Consider the following 19,757-nt stretch of genomic DNA (forward strand, 5'->3'; position numbering starts at 1 on the left):
ATTATATTTGCTATGCATTCCCATGAAATAGGGGCAGACACCAAACACCACAAGTATTCACTGCCCTGGAAGTTGCACTGAAAGGACTGTAATAGGAATTTCAGTTCTTCACTATTTCCTATGTGGATGGTGGTAAAAATAGTTCCTCTTTTCCATCTCCCCTACCCCAAGGAGAGGATGTAGAGAGAACTTTGTGAAGCACATATTCCTATGTAATGCCTCACTCACTCACAATTATATTTTCTAATCCAGATAAAACAAAAGGAAAGGAAGAACAACACAGATACGTTATATGAAGTTGTGTGTCTAGAAAGTGAATCAGAAAGGGAGAGAAGAAAAACTACAGCAAGCCCCTCTATTCGACTTCCGCAGTCTGGATCCCAGAGCTCAATGATTCCTTCCCCTCCAGAGGATGATGAAGAGGAAGGTAAGAAGCTGGTCCTGTACAGTTTGTTTTATTTGCATGCTTTGAAAGAAATGGAAGCTAGACTAGGTAACTAACAAAGTTATTTAGAACAAATTGCCTTTTGAATCTTGTTTCACACTCTGAACGTTAGTTATCAGACACTCTTAGCTTTAAACAGCTGCCACTCCATTTTTCTTGGACGCTTCTGTGAACCAGCTAAATGCTTCTCCTTGCTTCATTTGAATCTGTATGGAGACAGACTGTGAAGAGTTAGAAACACTGTGAAAAAGTTAAAAACGCTGATCGGCTTCTTAGAAACATCTGACCTGCAGTAGCACTTGAGATGGAGTTTGTCCCTCCTTGAACAAATGTAAACAGCTGGAGCAGTGAGAAATGGGGAGTTGACTTTAGTTTGAGATGTCTATAAGTGGCATGTTTGCAATGAAGAGTGAGCATACGCTTCTGTAGTGCATAATGCCACACAAGGAGCTATTTCACTGTTTTGGTGATGCTGTTCCTTCTGAGACCTGGTGTGTTTTCAGCAGGCTGTGTTGCCATTTCATTTTTTGAACAGACTTTTGAACTTTTTCTGAGTAACTGTTAGAAAAGTAATCAGTATGCTTGAATTATAGCATCTACCACTTCAGATATCCGCTTATGCTGTTCTAGATTTTTCACACGTGAACCAAGATAACTGAGGTCCATTCAAAAGGAATGTATCTTTGTATAAATAATTTAATGGAACAACACTGTCAGACCACTGTTATGGTATCAGAGAAATACTGAATGGCAGCGGAGCTTTTATCTGCATTACTTGTCATGAGCATTTCAAAATATCCGTGATTGAATATATCAGCTATGAGATTGGTTTTACCCAAAGACTTCTTATTGTGCTTGTGCTTACCTACTCTTTCATTTTAGCGATGGAATGTATAGCATTCGAAAAGCTACATAATTCAAGCTTTGGGAGCTATCAAAGTAATAGCATTCAAAGGAAAAGTGCAAAGCAGTTCAGGTTGCAATGAATGCAATGACATTATAATGGCCTCTCATTATATTTCATAAAGGAAACAGATCTCTTAATCTTTCATTTGAAAGATCAAGAGTTGAGGATGTTACATTATCTATCTTTGGCAATAGTTCAGTTGTTTGTCAGGTACTTGCCGCTTTAAAACATTTGTTTTAGCAGCACTAGAGGTGCAGCATTTCACTGATAGCAATACCATAAATTTCTTTCAAGATAACATCTGAAATATGATTGCATTGGCAGCAATTAGGTTAATGCCTACTTTGCATTATGACTTGTTCTGGACTGAATTGTGAGGTGCCTGGTAATGATTAGATAAGGATTGAGTCTACAAATGTTGTATTCATCCTTGTTAAAATTTGCACAGATACACCAAGAACTGATTCACCTTGTAGAGAGTTGAATGCTAATCTCCTGGTAGGATAATTCCCCCTGTTCTTACATTTTCTCCTCTCTTCTCATTCATTATAGATAATGACGAGCCTCTTTTGAGTGGTTCTGGAGATGTTTCCAAAGAGTGTGCTGAAAAAATTCTTGAAACATGGGGAGATCTTCTGTCCAAATGGTAAGAAGCAAGAATATGCATTCTGAAAATGGTGCTTCTGAGTCTTCTCAGACACAATAGGTTTCTAGCTAAGTGTGTTCGTTCTTCGCAGAGTGGCCATTGTTTCTGGAAATTGAGAAAATATTAGGGTGGATTAAATCCTCTGTTACTGAGAATGCCCGTTATTTTCTTACCTGATTTCAGGTTTTGTCTGATATCTTTTGTACTTCTACTTTTTTATATGTCTGAGTGTTCTTTAAAATCATTCAGTGAACATGTTAGTTTCTTGGGGTTAGTGCAGCTGCAGGTGTTCTGGAAACCCTAGTATTACTTTGCTCTCCATTTGCTAATAAAAAAAATATAACTGTCAAAAGAAGAATAAGAAAGCTGCAGCTTTTACTTCACTTTGGCTCCCTAGAGATCATTTCCCAGGTAGATTACCTCCTTCCAGCTCCAAGGTCGATCAGAGCTGAGCCACTTACCCCTCTGAGTATCCTTAGGCTTCGGCTCTTAAGAATGCAGCAGGATCTAACTTGGATTATGAGGATGTGTCCCCCTCATTAAAGGCAGATAGGCTCTGGGTCCATCAGGGGAGTACATGAGTCATTCTGCTTTTCTGGGAAGTGCTGATTTATCTAGCACAGAATTTCTAAATAGTAGAGATTCTGATGCAACCCCGACCCTCCCTTCCAGGGGGAACAACTAGCCAGCTTTGCATGCTAAGATGAGCCTCCCTCAAAGAGGTTGGTACTGGGATCTTTGCAAAACACTGCCAACATTGCACAAAGAGATCACACAAACACAATACCAATGGAGCACTTCAAACTTGCCCTTGGTCTCCATTTAGCATTGGTTCTCTGCCTGTGCTTCCTAACACCATTGAAAAGCAGAGCAAGAAACATCCGGAAAGCTGAGGGCAAATGAAATACGACATCCAAGAAGGAGAAAACAAAGCTACAGTACAGTAGAGATCAGATTAAATCCACATTTAAGCGGTAGGAAATTTACTAATGAATTTTAGCAAAGATTTTCTTGATATTAAGCTAATCATAGCCTAGTATAGGGATCTATTGATCTTTAATACCATTGTTTCAAATTTGATAAGGTTTTTACTTCCAATTTTTTAATACAAATACATTATGCTAATTTGATAGGAGTGCTGGACATATGAAATTGTCACATTAATATAAAAAAGAATGTAAAGACTGCAACAAAATGATGTCCTCTCTTCCCCCACCCCCCTTACAAGCAGTTTGATCAGATTAGCTCTACAAATCCTCTCTCAGCAAGAATGTTTCTCATATACTTCAGTTCTGTAACTCTTCCAAGGCTGACACCTGACACTTGCACTGAAAATGTTTTGGCAGCTCTAAGGATGTGGAGTGCTTCTGTGCTAATGCTGGCAATAACAACTTTAGTATGGTGTTAAAGTTTCCCTCTTAACTTAAAAAAATATTGCAGGTAATGATCGTTGAGCTTTTAGCATAATAGAGGATTGAAAATCCTAAAAAGGAGAGTTCAGGTGGTTAAATGCTATGGTTTTATGGTCTCATATTCAGATTTTTTTTTATAGCAATTAGCTATTTGTTAGTGGTATTTTAACATTTTTTTTACTGTGTATGGTTTTTTTACCATGTATGGTTACAAATGAGTCACATGCTCTTCCCACTCCACAATCCAGTAGTTGGGAATATCTGGTAGCCTGTTACCCATGAAGTACACAGATTATATTGTGTGACACTGTTTTATTAAGCCTACTATATATACTAATTCTGGTCATAAATTAAGGTAAGGCAGTTCATAGTCTTTTCAGAGGGTTTGTATTTGTTGTAGATGTTCTAACTGCCAAGCTTGGTTCTGAGAACAGATTTTATTTCCTTTATAGATTATAAATGATTAGAGCTCCCTGGTATCAAGCTCTGTTATATCTCTGGTGTAATGGGGGAAATACTGGTATTTAAAAAGCTTTCTAGCAAGATGCTAAATTCAGGAGAACTGAATTTACGTAGAAGGTGAGAGAGCAGATTATAGTATAAGGGTCCTGTGGAATAATTGCTGTTTTAAATGTCTGACACACTAACTTTTGCAGTCCCAGATGATTGTAATGGAATCATCCTACTGTAGATTGGAGAAGAGCAGGAAAGGAAGCCAGCTATATATATATTTTAGACTGCTGGGATAGTTCTTCTGAGCAGTAACCCCCACATTTAATAATTCCCCCTCTTGACAAATAACCACATAGAGTCAAACTATTCATGCATATTATATTATATTAAATATTATATGCATGGATAGTTTGACTCTATGTGGTTATTTGTCAAGAGGAGGAATTATTAAATGTGGGGGTTATTGCTCAGAAAAACTATACCAGCATCTAGAGCAGTTTAGAATCTGTGAAAATTCAATGTAAACTACCTACACAAGGCAAGTAGTGATAACACTGGAAATTATTCGAACACATGCTTATAGCTGGAATTGCTCTTTGGATTCTTGAAAGTTGATGTGTGGCCATTCTGATCCTAGAAGGCCAGCTGATTACTGTAAAAAGACTAGAGAGCAATATGCATTTCTACCATAAGCTTTTCCCCCTCGTGTCCAAGTCTGCCATTTTCGCACAGTTTGAGATAACAAAGGCCTATCAGTCTTTTAATTTTATAACTGTGGGTGAAGGTTTAGATCATACAGAATGTGGTGTATTTTTGTACTTGTGTTTTAAGTCTTTTCTGCTTTGGTATATTGTGCTGTTGAGTCTCTTACATCAGGTCCAGGACATGTTTGTCTTCAAACTAGATTTAATAGGGTTTATGGAAATAGATTGGAAAATGTGTCCCATTAATTTTGTTTCTTTCATGGCTCCTGAATGTTCCCACATTGTCAGTATGTTACAGCCTCCTATGGACTAGAAAGATACTCCAGCAACACACAGACTGTCTTGAAGTTTTCTCCACTGTCTCTCACATTCCACATTGCATTTTGGTTGTTACACATGTGTTATCATCTGTTTGTACTTGGGCCACAGTGATGGAGCATAACTTCTCTCTTGCCCTCCCTTCACCCAGGCATCTCAATTTGAGTGTGAGGCCAAAGCCTTTATCAGCGTTGGTGAGAAGTGGTGTTCCCGAGGCACTGAGAGGAGAGGTGTGGCAGCTGCTAGCAGGATGTCATAACAATGACCACTTAGTGGAAAAGTACCGAATTCTCATCACAAAGGTAAAGTGATGCATTTTATTTTTTTAATGTTTTATTGGTAGAAAGGTGGATAGTTACAAGAACACCGTATTGCTTAAAGGTTATTGGGTATAACTGAATACAGAAGCTGAAAAAGTCAATATAATGGAATAAAAACATAAAAAAAACACCCTAGCTTCTGGAGTATTTATTGTGGAGTTACCTCCACTTAAAGCATATTTTCTTTTAATATTTCCACTAATATTTTGTAAAACTGTGACCTGTTTTAGTTTGCTTCTTAGGAATATTCAGCTATTTGCTTTTTATGCCATTGTTAGAGATTTATTTGGTTAAATTCTTTGGCTTACTCAGATTTCCTGTTGGAAAAGTAACTTCCGTTATATTGTCCCTAAAATCTGTTTGCAGCTAAAATGAGAATCCAGACCTAAACGTTGAAATTTAACTTGTTTCTTAGTAGCATAACCAAGTTAATGCGATCTGGTGTTTGCATTGATCTGTTAACAGTTGTTTGTTTTTAAAGTGCATATTTGGGGGGTTTTTTTGGGTCCAGCTGTTTAATTTTGCAAATCTTAGTTCTTAAGAACAACAGTAGTGTATGGAAGTTTCTGACATCAGTGTTGACAACAATAATAAAGAAAAAGAAAAGACATTATACGCTCAGACATTATGCAACCATGCTTCTCAACATTCAAAATATAACAGTTGCTCAAGAAATAAGAATGAAATATTTTTTTCTCCACAATCAGTATTCTGAGTTTGGATATGATCGTTCTATGCACAAGCAATCCTATTTTACTGTGTTAATCAAATGATAAAGTACTTCAAGAGTGTAAGGAATGACTGATGGTGAGAGTTCACTGCAAAAGTCCTCTGAGTGTAAATTCATTGTCCAAAAGATAATTAGCAAAATGAGTCTGAGTCAGCCTTTGGCAATCCATGGTCTGATTACACACAACCTGACTCTGATTTGCCAGGAATAATTACAAACTTTCTTCTGAGGGGAGAAGGGCATCTGAAATAAGACCCAGTGGGAAATAAAGCTTTGATTTAGGGTGCATGATCACACAAATTAAGAAGAAGGTAGTAGTATCTGTCAAGCAAAATCTCCTGAGTGCTTCTGTTATATTGCCTCAACTGCTAGGTGAGGAGCTGTGTCTCCATTCCAGTATTTGGGTACTGGAATGAAGGAACGACCTGTGTGTAGTACAGTATAGTGCGTGACACACACTCCTCCTGTCTGTGAGTGAGTAAATGCACTAGGGTGTTTCATTTTCCTTCTTAAATCTGTGAAATCCTTCCACTCTTTCACCTCTTGGCAGAAGCAGAGGAAATAACCTGGCTGTGATGCATTGGAAGTTTCCCTGGAGTCCCAGGCAGGGAGAGTTGGCTGATTCAGCATTGTGATATAGGGACTGGCCACTCAGAAAATACTACAAAATTAACCTCTTGAAGACAATTAGCTTTGAATGAGCCTCTTTGGCATATTATCTCATAGAGTAATTAACTTAGGCAAACGAAAGTGAAGTAAACTTTTTAATATAAATGCCGTATTTGAGAATTGCTGTGGTGCTGGTTGTGGTGACCTAAATGTCAGTTAAATGAAAATGGGACAGGAGTGTTTTTATAGTATTAGTAGAAAAAGGGTGATGGTCTGGAGGGAAAAAAAATCTATTCAGTTTGTATACTGAATTTTCTATAGTCTGGATAGAGTGAGGAATGGTGGAAGACATAGAAAAAGGGTTAAGGAGCTGCATAGAAAGAGGTCCAGAGATGAGATGAATTCAAGAGTCCTTTGGGAGGAGGAGATGAGAGAAAAGATGTCAGCAGGGGAAGAATTGTGTGCAGCTTTAAAGAAGGACAAGGACCTTGAAGTGGAAGGGAAGAGGATTAAAAGAGTGAAGTGACATGGTCAGTGAAGGAGAGAAGTGTGGATTTTGTTTGTTTGTGTGGTTTTTGGAAGAAATTTGGATGAATTTAAAGGGAGTGAGGTGAGGAGCAAAGGACACTTATTGTAGAGAGGGCTGTGGCCTACACTCCTGCAGTGAGTGTGGGATCCTGCGGGTCCTGCAGGATCCTCTGCCATAACAGTGGGTAAAATGTATTTTGTTTCAGGGGCAAAAAAAAACCCAAACCCAGACTGCGGTAATTTGTGGGAACACACTAAATCGCTCATCAGTTTGTCATAAATAGAATTTTAGCAATGTAAAGCAAGTTTTTCTTAAAAAAATAAAATAAAGGTTTTAATACTTAAATTTAAGCGAGGGATGGAAAAAAATTTGTCATAACAGAAGGTATTTTTACATGGTTTAAGATTTGTTGTGGTCTTTTAGTGATAAAAATTGTGTCTGAATTCCATTTTTTATATATATAATATGTTAACTGACTGGGTGGTTTTTTTAGTAGCATGGGGGAGTCTTGCGAGATCTAAGGTTTTTGCGGGTAGGAGTGGGATAAAAATGCAAGAAACAATGCAGGAATCGGTGGGAATGGAGTGGGTTTTGCGGGACAGAAGCAAAGGCTCTGCTGTGACCATCCTTTCAGGTAGCCAAACCTGGCAAAATCTCTGAAGCATCTCTGACCAAGTTTGATGGCCCCTTCTGGTAGAGTGCAGACACAGCATTGTTGTTCTTCTGTGGTTGGGGAGGGCTTCTCTTAAGGGTGATTCCGTGGACACTTGTTGTAACTTGCACAGCCCTGGTCTGCACTAGGAGTTGAGGTCGAATTTAGCAGCATTAAATCGATTTAACCCTGCACCCGTCCACACAACGAAGCCTTTTTTTCGACTTAAAGGGCTCTTAAAATAGATTTCCTTATTCCACCCCCGACAAGGGGTTTAGCGCTGAAATCGCCCTTGCTGGGTCGAATTTGGGGTACTGTGGACACAATTAGACTGTATTGCGCTCCGTGAGCTATCCCAGAGTGCTCCATTGTGACTGCTCTGGACAGCACTCTCAACTCGGATGCACTGGCCAGGTAAACAGGAAAAGGCCTGCGAACTTTTGAATTTCAGTTTCCTGTTTGGCCAGCGTGGCAAGCTGCAGGTGACTATGCAGAGCTCATCAGCAGAGGTGACCATGATGGAGTCCCAGAATCGCAAAAGAGCTCCAGCATAGACTGAACGGGGGGGTACGGGATCTGATTGCTGTATGGGGAGAGGAATCCGGGCTATCAGAACTACGTTCCAGTTTTCGAAATGCCAAAACATTTGTCAAAATCTCCCAGGGCATGAAGGACACAGGTCATAACAGGGACCCGAAGCAGTGCCGTGTGAAACTTAAGGAGCTCAGGAAAGCCTACCAGAGAGGCGAATGGCCACTCTGGGTCAGAGCCCCAAACATGCCGCTTCTATGATGAGCTGCATGCCATTTTAGGGGGTTCAGCCACCACTACCCCAGCCGTGTTGTTTGACTCCTTCAGTGGAGATGGGGGCAACACGGAAGCAGGTTATGGGGACGAGGAAGATAGCTCACAGCAAGCAAGTGGAGAAACCAGTTTTCCCGACAGCCAGGAACTGTTTCTCACCCTGGACCTGGAGCCAGTACCCCCCGAACCCACCCAAGGCTGCCTCCCGGACCCGCCAGGCGGAGAAGGGACCTCTGGTGAGTGTACCTTTTAAAATACTATACATGGTTTAAAAGCAAGCATGTTTAATGATTAATTTGCCCTGGCATTCGCGGCTCTCCTGGATGTACTCCCAAAGCCTTTGCAAAAGGTTTCTGGGGAGGGCAGCCTTATTCCATCCACCATGGTAGGATACTTTACCACTCCCGGCCAGTAGCACGTACTAGGGAATCATTGTAGAACAAAGCATTGCAGTCTGTTTGCTGGCGTTCAAACAACATCCGTTCTTTATCTCTCTGTGTTATCCTCAGGAGAGTGATATCATTCATGGTCACCTGGTTGAAATAGGGTGCTTTTCTTAAGGGGACATTCAGAGGTGCCCATTCCGAGGTGCCCGTTCCTGCTGGGCTGTTTGCTGGTGGCTGAACAGAAATGTTCCCCACTGTTAGCTACGGGGAGGGGGGAGGGGCTAGCCACGTGCTGGGGGGAGACAAAATGTGACCTTGGAATGAAAGCACTTGTGCTATGTATGTAATGTTAAGAGCAAGGTTTACCGTGAAAGAGTGTACCCATTGTTCTATAAAATGTCTCTTTTTAAATACCACTGTCCCTTTTTTTTCTCCACCAGCTGCATGTGTTTCAAGGATCACAGGATCTTCTCCTTCCCAGAGGCTAACTAAGATTAGAAGGTGAAAAAAACGCACTCGCGATAAAATGTTCTCTGAGCTCATGCTGTCCTCCCACACTGACAGAGCACAGACGAATGCGTGGAGGCAGACAATGTCTGAGTGCAGGAAAGCACAAAATGACCGGGAAGAGAGGTGGCGGGCTGAAGAGAGGGCTAAAGCTGAAAGGTGGCGGCAGCGTGATGAGAGGAGGCAGGATTCAATGCTGAGGCAGCTGGAGGATCAAACTAATATGCTCCAGCATATGGTTGAGCTGCAGGAAAGGCAGCAGGAGTACAGACCTCCACTACAGCCCCTGTGTAACCAACTGCCTTCCTCCCCAAGTTCCATAGTCTCCTCACCCAGAAGCCCAAGAACGCGGTAGGGGGGCCTCCGGCCACCCAGCCACTCCACCCCAGAGGATTGCCCAAGCAACAGAAGGCTGGCATTCAATAAGTTTTAAAGTTTTAAACTTTTAAAGTGCTGTGTGGTCTTGTCCTTCCCTCCTCCACCACCCCTCCTGGGTACTAACCTTGGTAGTTATCCCCCTATTTGTGTGATGAATTAATAAAGAATGCATGAATGTGAAGCAACAGTGATTTTATTGCCTCTGCAAGCGGTGATCAAAGGGAGGAGGGAAGGGTGGTTAGCTTACAGGGAAGTAGAGAGAACCAAGGGGCGGGGGGTTTCATCAAGGAGAAACAAACAGAACTTCCACACCGTAGCCTGGCCAGTCATGAAACTGGTTTTTAAAGCTTCTCTGATGCGCGCTGCACCCTCCTGTGCTCTTCTAACCGCCCTGGTGTCTGGCTGCGCGTAACCAGCAGCTAGGCGATTTGCCTCAACCTCCCGCCCCGCCATAAACGTCTCCCCCTTACTCTCACAGATATTGTGGAGCGCACAGCAAACAGTAATAACAGTGGGAATATTGGTTTCGCTGAGGTCTAAGCAAGTCAGTAAACTGCGCCAGCGCGCTTTTAAACGTCCAAATGCACATTCTACCACCATTCTGCACTTGCTCAGCCTGTAGTTGAACAGCTCCTGACTACTGTCCAGGCTGCCTGTGTATGGCTTCATGAGCCAATGCATTAAGGGGTAGGCTGGGTCCCCAAGGATAACTATAGGCATTTCAACATCCCCAATGTTTATTTTCTGGTCTGGGAATAAAGTCCCTTCCTGCAGCTTTTGAAACAGACCAGAGTTCCTGAAGATGCAAGCATCAAGTACCTTTCCCGGCCATCCCATGTTGATGTTGGTGAAACGTCCCTTGTGATCCACCAGTGCTTGCAGCACGATTGAAAAGTACCCCTTGCGGTTTATGTACTCGCCGGCTTGGTGCTCCGGTGCCAAGATAGGGATATGGGTTCCGTCTGTGGCCCCACCACAGTTAGGGAATCCCATTCCAACAAAGCCATCCACTATGACCTGCACATTTCCCAGGGTCACTACCCTTGATATCAGCAGATCTTTGATTGCGTTGGCTACTTGCATCACAGCAGCCCCCGCAGTAGATTTGCCCACTCCAAATTGATTCCCGACTGACCGGTAGCTGTCTGGCGTTGCAAGCTTCCACAGGGCTATTGCCACCCGCTTCTCAACTGTGGGGGCTGCTCTCATCTTGGTATTCTTGCGCCTCAGGGCAGGGGAAAGCAAGTCACAAAGTTCCATGAAAGTGCCCTTACGCATGCGAAAGTTTCGCAACCACTGGGAATCATCCCAGACCCGCAACACTATGCGGTCCCACCAGTCTGTGCTTGTTTCCCGAGCCCAGAATTGGCGTTCCACTGCATGAACCTGCCCCATTAGCACCATGATGCCCACATTGCCAGGGCCCGTGCTTTGAGAGAAGTCTGTGTCCATGTCCTCATCACTCTCGTCACCATGCTGATGTCGCCTACTCGCCTGGTTTCGCTTTGCCAGGTTCTGGTGCTGCATATACTGCTGGATAATGTGTGTGGTGTTTAATGTACTCCTAATTGCCAAAGTGATCTGAGCAGGCTCCATGCTTGCCGTGGTATGGCGTCTGCACAGAAAAAAGGCACAGAACGATTGTCTGCCGTTGCCCTGACGGAGGGAGGAGTGACTGACGACATGGCTTACAGGGAATTAAAATCAACAAAGGAGGTGGCTTTGCAAGAAACAGAATGGCCCCCTCAAGGATAGAACTCAAAACCTCAAGAATAGAACTCAAAACTGGGTTTAGCAGGCCGTTGATTTCATGGAGGGAGGGAGGAGAAAATGAATACAAAACATATCTGGTCTATTTCTTGTTTTGAGCCACTTCATCTATCTTTATACATCTTGCTGGCAGCAGACTGTGCAGTACGACCGCTAGCCATCGTCATCTCATGGGTGCTCGGCAGAAGATGGTGCAGTATGATGACTAGCCATCATCTTCTGCTGGCTGCTGATTAAAAGACAGTGCACTGCCGGTAGGACTCAATCGCCATGAGATGAAACTTAAAAGGGAAATGACCTGGTTGAGTCATTCCCATGTTTGCCCAGGCGCCCCTGACCTCATTGAGGTCGGTTAAAAGAGTACCCAGGACTATGTTGACGACGGCTACCAGTCATACTGCACTGTCTGCTGCCAAAAAGCAATAAAATGCTGCTGTGTAGCAATGCAGTAGTGCGTCTGCCAGCACCCAGGAGACATATGGTGATGGTTAGCTGAGCGGGCTCCATGCTTGCCGTGGTATGGCGTCTGCACAGGTAACTCAGGAAAAAAGGTGCAAAACGATTGTCTGCCCTTGCTTTCACAGAAGGAGGGAGGGAAGGGCGGCCTGACGATATGAACCCAGAACCACCCGCGATAATGTTTTAGCCCCATCAGGCACTGGGATTTCTACCCAGAATTCAAATGAGCGGCGGAGACTGCAGGAACTGTGGGATAGCTACCCACAGTGCAACGCTCCGGAAGTCGACGGTTGCCTCGGTCCTGTGGACACACTCTGCCTGCTACAGGCACTTAGAGCATTTGTGTGGGGACACACACAGTCAACTGTAGAAAAATGCTTTCTACAAAACCAACTTCTATAAATTCGACCTAATTTCGTAGTGTAGACATACCCTTAATCTTTTGGGCACAGTCCACCCTACAGGGAGCTCAGCTGGCTGCTGGCATATAATCATCAGACTTGTTTTGCAAAAGGAAACAATGATAACAGGTTGAAGAAATCTGAGGTTTACATGCAGTTTGCTCTAATCAGCATGCTTCTTATTTGAGGACTTCAGCACCCTAAGGCGGCAAGTTCACCACTTCGGCCTTTGCAGCACTTACCAATATCCTTGAAAATGGTGCAGTGTAGCTGCTCAAATCAACTCATCGTACTGATGTACCTGTCAAATGCTTGGCAATATTGCTTCCTGACTGAGCAGTATAGAAAACCAAGTGCTGTGCTGGCTGACATCAAGCCCTGCCTTCTCTGTAAAGCAACATGTGACACTTAAGATCGCTTCATCTCATGTGGTGGATGTGCATCTGCAGAAGTGTCAGTTCCACTTAGTGTGGGCAAAAAATTATAAACAGAGAGGATGTGTTAGTTACTGGTGTTCAGCCTTCTACCAAAAATTATTTTAAGACCAAAGAATGACTTAAATGTTTTCCTTGTGATCAAGAATACTGCAGCCTTTCAGGTATGCTCCTCTCTGCCAGAGAGCTGTGAGCAGCGAACTATAATTTCTAGTTGCTGCATCAGACTGCATTGTTCACTGTAGACTTTTGGCCTTGTCTTTGGCTTCAGGACAGAGAAAAAAGGTAGGTTTCTCAGTGAGATTTCAATCAACTGCTTTGGTTAAGTGACTAGATCAACTTCTTTCATGCTGACGCTTTTAAAAAATAACATTTGGAGTGTGTTCAGTGCAGCACACACAAATAGCAGCTGGCACTTCTGCTTCTCCTTCCACATGAGTAATTGCTCCACTGACCCAGCAAGACATCTGCAATTCTATCATATGCTAAGTGAAAGGGCATGAGTGAGTAGATTTATAGTAGAGGTGGACTGTTGGTCTCAGTGTTCAGTTTTCGTTATTCCTGATTAACTCTGACAACTATACATAGAGTTCTGACATAAGCTGTTTTAACTGTTCTGAAGAGAACTGGTCAGATGTCTTAGGCAGAATGGAAGGACAGAAGGAATTCAGATCTCAGCAATCTTAGTTGAACTCCACCTCCTTAGTGCTCACCAGACTGCTGTGATCCCATCTGTGTTAAGGCTCCAGAGGCTGAAAGGAGACCAGGCACTGCCCAAAACTGGGGGTGCCTAGGCACACTGTTACAGTGCAGATTCTCTACCTAACGTCCCATCTGGAGAGCGTAGGTCTCACAGTCCAGCTGCCCAGCTCCTGGGATGAGTGCTGCTCCCTCCCCTGTTGCTTAAACATACTGTCTCCCACAACTCTAGCTGTCTGGGTCTTTCTCCGCTTTACTCTTCAAGGCAACTTGATAGGTCTAACGCGTCACTGTCTCACTTTGCACAGGATTCTAAAACCCCAACTGCTCTTTACTTAATAGTATGAGAGAATATAGATAATTTAGAAAATAAGAAATATTTTGGCTATTTTGGCCCCTCCCTCTTGTTCACTCTTCCCTGGAGTCCCTGGGAGGCCCTCTCTGTTCAGGTAGGCAGGGTTCCCTTGGCCTCTTCAGACTCCTGTATCAGCTCCTCTGTGCTCGAGCTGGTGAAAAAGGCCAAAGACCCTAAATAGGTCAACTCTTGCCCTTTTATAACCTTCCAGTCCCTCTCAGGTGACTTCAGGATCTGGCCCCTCAGGTCATCACAGACCTCTATCAGGTTCTATTACTTATCCCCTGACAAACCAGTTCTTCTGGGTGGGAGCTAGCCTATTGCCTAGAATGTCTGTGTTTTAATAGAGGATCATCCCAATTTAATAACTTTCTATTGTCAGCCCTGCATCTTACCCTTTGGAATTTTAGTCCAATTTGGAGGTAAGGAGACCACTGTGCAGACCTGTGCCTTCTCTTTCAAAATAGCGTTTTCAGCTTGATAAAGATACATACAGCGAGTTCATAATCTCAGAGAATTCATAAATTGCACGACTAGATTCCCCAAGTAGTCATACTTCCCAATACACAAGTATCTGCTCATCATCTGAGAGGCCTGGCACTCTGACTGCCATGGTTTTACCTTCCAGATAATTCTGTGCCATGTTTTACAAGCCATTCTTAGAAGTACTGCTTTTGCAAGACTATTACTAGCAGTGCTGCTAATGGAAACGCCAAATCAGTGGCACTGCAGTTTTCTGAAGGTGGTGTATCCAGGAGTGAGTAATCTCATTATAGCAGGGCTGCAAAAGGAGTTAATGCAATCCCCAGCTCTCCAGTGCAAAGCTGTTAATGCAATAGGCCTGTTTAAGTATTCACAGTAAGTCTGTGCCCCCTCTTCTGTGTTGATGTTGACCTCTTTGTTTCAGTAGCAACATTTGATTTCCGTCAGTCTTTTCGTGACCCCAAATGGCAGCGAGGCCCTGCATTAGTACGGATCTGTGTTGACAGCTGCGTTGGAAGTCTCTGGCCTCTTTCAGTGGATTGTTTCTTGTGAGCAGAGTGGTGGACATGAGCTGCATCAATAGTCTTTGATATTCAAGTTTACTTCCCGGTGCGCTTCAGACTCTTTATGGTTTCAGAAGCTGTGTTTTGCTTTCTTCTGCTTGTTAACAATCCCTGTAAGAACAGTCCCTGGCTTGTTGCTGCTACGTGCCTGATTCCATGTGGCGGCTGAACAGTGAAATCAAAATGTCTTCCACTGTTTTCCGAATGGAGACCTTGTTTTTTCCTTTGCCTTGAATTTACATTGTGACACTGGAGGTACTTGAAAACCATGCCTTGAGGTGTACACCCTTTGATTTATTGCCTTTGGTAAATATTGGCCAGCATTGTATACTGTTCTTTCATTATGTGAGTAATGTCTAGATTTTACCCACTTCTCCAAATTACTTTTGATCGGGAATTTGCGCACCATCTGCATGAATCTCCAAAGCTATTAGCAATCCCAGATTGTTACGCTCATGGAGGTATATGGAAGAAAGCCAGCCAGAAGAATTAAGGTCATATCACTGCTGGGGACAGAAATGGAACTCTAGATCAAAAGATCCAGGCAATTATGAGAAGCATCTGTTTCTGCTGGAAGCTCAAAAGAGGGACTCCTTGCTTCAAATGTGGTAGCCCTGGTCTTTGGGATGAAGAGAAATCTCTATCACTTTGGCAGTGGTAGCAATGGCTGGTAACTTCTCTACAGGACTCTAGCCCCTGGAGGGGAAGACAGATGCACGTACATGAAATTAGTCTGCTCTCAGCTGCATTCTGAAATCTAAGGGAGAAGACACTATTGGGTACCTGAAGAAACAATATTCAACACTTTTGGGGGGGTCACCCTTGGACAGAGAAATTCTGTGGTGTGGAAGCTGTTAGTGAATAGAGTATTGGAAGCCCCAAAAGGTTAAAGAATCATGAGATTGGCTTAAAAATCAGAAAATTTAAAAAATCAGGAGATTCTTTTTATTCTTGTTTTCAACCTTTTCTGTGCAACGATTAGAGACCAGTTTTTTAATGAATACTGCGATTTTCAGTTATTCCCACAATTTCAGCAACTGGGCCTTTAAGAAACCCACCATTCTTGCGAGATTCGAGATAATATTGCTGGAGTTGACAACGCAGTAAATTATTCTTTAATGGTGATTACTGTAGTTTACATTTTTTGTGCATGATCCAAAGCCCATGGATATAATCAGAAAGACTCCTGTTGACTTGACTTGAGTGAACTTTTGTTTGCGAAGCATTTTGCAAACAATTTTCCAAACGCAGCCTTATCACTGCCTGCTCAACTGTTAGGAACAGAAGTCTAGGGCTTGGTTGTACTGTCTCCCCCACTCTTAGGCTTTGCCTACACTACAAATGCCTTGCTTGCACAGTTATCCCAGAAAAGCCCACAGTGTAGACTTGATTTATGACAACTGAAGTTTTTCTATCGGCATAGTAACACCACTGCCTCAAATGACATTAGCTACGTCAATAGAAGCACTCTTTTGTCAGCATAACTGGGGATTTTGATGGCATAGCTCTGTTGGGTAGTGGTTGTGGAGTTTTTACACACCTGGCTGATATTGTTATGCCAACAAAACTTTGTCTATCATACTGGACTTAAAACAATCTAAAGAGACCATTCCGTTAGCCCAGGTTCCTGTGATAAATTATTTCATAAGTTCAATTGGGGAAGGAGATGACTGTGACCTCTTAGGGTGCTAAACAATCAAAACTGGAAAGTTTGTTTACTTCCTGGGAGTTGTGTATAGGTGACAAATAGTAATTTATAAAATATAGTGGCTAGCTGAAACTATTGGTACATAACATTTGTAGTGTCCTAGATAGCGTTGATTTCCCATTAAGCATTCCATAAGTTATTTTAATAACTGTGAAATGCTTCAGCAATAAAGTTAGGTTCTGATGAGTTGAATGGAAAAAAGCAGTAGTTTCCATAGCAACTGGTAGCAAGTGGCAGGGAGCAAGTACTCTTTCAGTTATTTCTAAGCAATGGATGAGCTGATACAAATTTTTTGCCTTTTTTATAAGCCATATGCATTGGTCCCAATAGAACAAGTGCTAGGTGCATAGGAAACTAAGGGCTGTCCATTATATCCGATGATGTCTCGACATCTCTTGTGGCTGTATAGTCCAATCTACAAGGAGTAAGGTCATGATCAGATGTCACATAAGAAATTAGCAAGTAGAAAATTGCCTATTTTGTACTATTTTACTTTTAGAATTGTTCCTTTATTTTTATACTCTGCTGTGAACACTGATTCTATTCAATAAATAATGAACAGTTGGATAACAATTAATCCGGACTTTAGGAACTAGTTAAATCAAGACATTGATTTGTTTTAAGATAATATAAGATTAGCTTTTTCTCCTGGGGTAAAAATGATCCATGCTTTCAGTGGACAGGTGAAAACACTTTTCAGAGAACCCTATTTTTTTTAGACTTCATAGAAATGCCCCTCTAACAGTTGTGAATTTCAGAGGCGCTGAGTACCCAGAATTCCAATTGATCTCAGTGGGGGCTGCACTACTTTACAGGTAAAGTGCTTCTGTTTTTAGATTAATGATACAATAATGGGAGTTACATGTTTCTTGTTGAACCTCCATAAGAATGCATTTTGCATGATCATAGGTTCTCAGATATTCCTGAACACCGGTGTTGTGGAATAAGAACATCTCTGATCAACTCAGCTTTTGTGCTGCAAAACTGTGCAGTATGGGACCCCACCTCATTTCCCATTCAGCGAGAAGAGAGATGATTTTACATTGTTTTAATGGCTAAGAATTGCCTAATGCAGACCCGCATCTTTTTTGAAGCCGTCTGTTTTAGGAGATCACAGCTAACCGTAATATCAGGCTGTGGAACAATTTTGTATTTATGTACATTTATTTCTGTTGCTGTAGCACTTCTAAAAAGTAACCTACAAAAATCCTTGCCAGTGAAGGGGATGAACTGTTTTAATAAAACTTCTTGAAAACTCACGATTAGCACTTCCCAGTCAAGCTGTTCTAAAGGACTACTATATAACGTCAGGCAGTAGGTCTCAGGCTGTGGCTTGTGTTCTAGTGGTTTATAAAAGGAAAGGTTAAGAATCAGGCATTCATAATGTTGAAGGGAAAGTAGAGGATTAGGAAGGGGAGAGGTTGGTTTATGCGGGACTATGTGTGGGGAGGTGGCTTGTAGCATTAGTGTGTATCAGATAATTGCATTATCAGAAAAATATATTTGGCACAACAGGGATATCTTGGGGGCACATCAGAAAAATCCAGTAGCTGCACAGGTGCCCCTTGCATGCTCTACAAGAGTAATCCTATGTTCGTTACTCCTTAAGGCAATTCCCAATTTAAACAAATATATCAGTATCAACTATTTTTTGAAATCTTTAAATGCAGGATTCTCTCTAGTTACTTTCTCTTTTCCCTGTAAAGCAGTGGTGGGCAACCTGCGGCCCGCACATGGCTCGTCAGGGTAATCCACTGGCAGGCTGTGAGACCGTTTGTTTACATTGACTGTCCGAAGGCCTGGCCGCCTGCAGCTCCCAGTGGCCATGGTTCGCAGTTCCCAGCCAGTGGGAGCTGCGGGAAGCAGCGGCTGCCCGCAGCTCCCAGTGGCTGCAGTTTGCTGTTCCCAGCCACTGGGAGCTGCGGGTGGCCATGCCTGTGGACGGTCGATGTAAACACACTCTCTCATAGCCCGCCAGCATATTACTCTGATGGGCCGCAGGTTGCCCACCACTATTGTAAAACGTGTTTTTCTCCCCATGAGAGCAATAACTTTGTCGATAAAGGGCTTGTCAAATGTAGAACTTAATAGTGTGTGCGTTCCCTGGCGACTACATCTTGACATGGTGAGAAGGCTTGTGTGTTCCAATGATCCTGGGAGTTAGGCTGGTGGAAGCTTTAATTCCTGGTAGGGCCACCCAGGCTGAACAGGTCATAGGGTAGGAACCACATGAAAAGGAGTCCACCCCTCCAGGGTGGTGGCTGAGAGAGGCCAACAACCTCTCATCAGTAGACAGGGATGGTGAAGGCTTTTTTGTGCCCTGAGTGACATCTGACAGTGGAGGAAGGATTCCATTGCAGAGAGCATGTGCAAATGTTATAATAATTTCACTAAAAAGCTAGATGAAAAAGTTTTTTGTAAGAGTATTTGACTGAATAAATGTGTTAGAAGTAGTGTTATATTATGAGACTAAGGTGGGAAGACAGAATCATACAGTAGCAAAACCTGGCATGGGCCTCATTTGATTTCCCCCTCTATATACATGACAATTAGATTTGCATACACGCATCTAAACTAGGTGTATATGTCTAATTTTCAAGAGTGCTGAACACCACAACTCAATGACTTCATCTGGAATTGTGGGATCTTCTTCGAGTGGTGGCCCCCATATGTATTCCTGTTGTGGGGGTGTGCATGCGTGCCATGTGTTGGATCCAGAAGATTTTTGTAGCCGTGTCCATTGGTTCACACATTCAGCATGTGTCTCTTCGTGCTCCCTGCCAAAGTTATAATAGTCTTTGGGTTGATGCTCCCCCAGTTCACTCTTACTGTTGCATGGCTGGAGTCGGAACCCCTGTTCCTCTGCACTCGTGGTGTTTCACTGTCCTCCATCTGTATATAGGTCTTCATTCTGGTTTTTCATGTAGTTAGTTATGAATTGTGGATCCTCAGCATTCCTGAAAATTAAGCACGTAAATCTTAATTTAGATACGTATATGCAAATCTGATTGTAATAAGTATGGAAGTGGTATTGAGGCCTGTGAGGCTGTGATCTACATACTTGTGTCCGTGTGCTCCGATTTTC

At 42.7% G+C, this 19,757-nt stretch overlaps 1 protein-coding gene across 2 annotated transcripts in view; it reads left to right on the forward strand.

Moving 5' to 3' along the window:
- RABGAP1 (RAB GTPase activating protein 1) overlaps window positions 1–19,757 on the forward strand; it is a 127,719-nt gene that overhangs the window by 44,163 nt on the left and 63,799 nt on the right. For both annotated transcript variants that reach the window (XM_077836151.1, XM_077836152.1), the window contains exons 11-13: window positions 253–427; window positions 1,905–1,998; window positions 5,037–5,187. In XM_077836151.1, coding sequence (XP_077692277.1) covers window positions 253–427; window positions 1,905–1,998; window positions 5,037–5,187 — 420 coding nt within the window. The remainder of the gene's footprint in view (window positions 1–252; window positions 428–1,904; window positions 1,999–5,036; window positions 5,188–19,757) is intronic.

Source organism: Eretmochelys imbricata, chromosome 16, assembly GCF_965152235.1.
Source record: "Eretmochelys imbricata isolate rEreImb1 chromosome 16, rEreImb1.hap1, whole genome shotgun sequence".
NCBI classification, from domain to species: domain Eukaryota; kingdom Metazoa; phylum Chordata; order Testudines; family Cheloniidae; genus Eretmochelys; species Eretmochelys imbricata.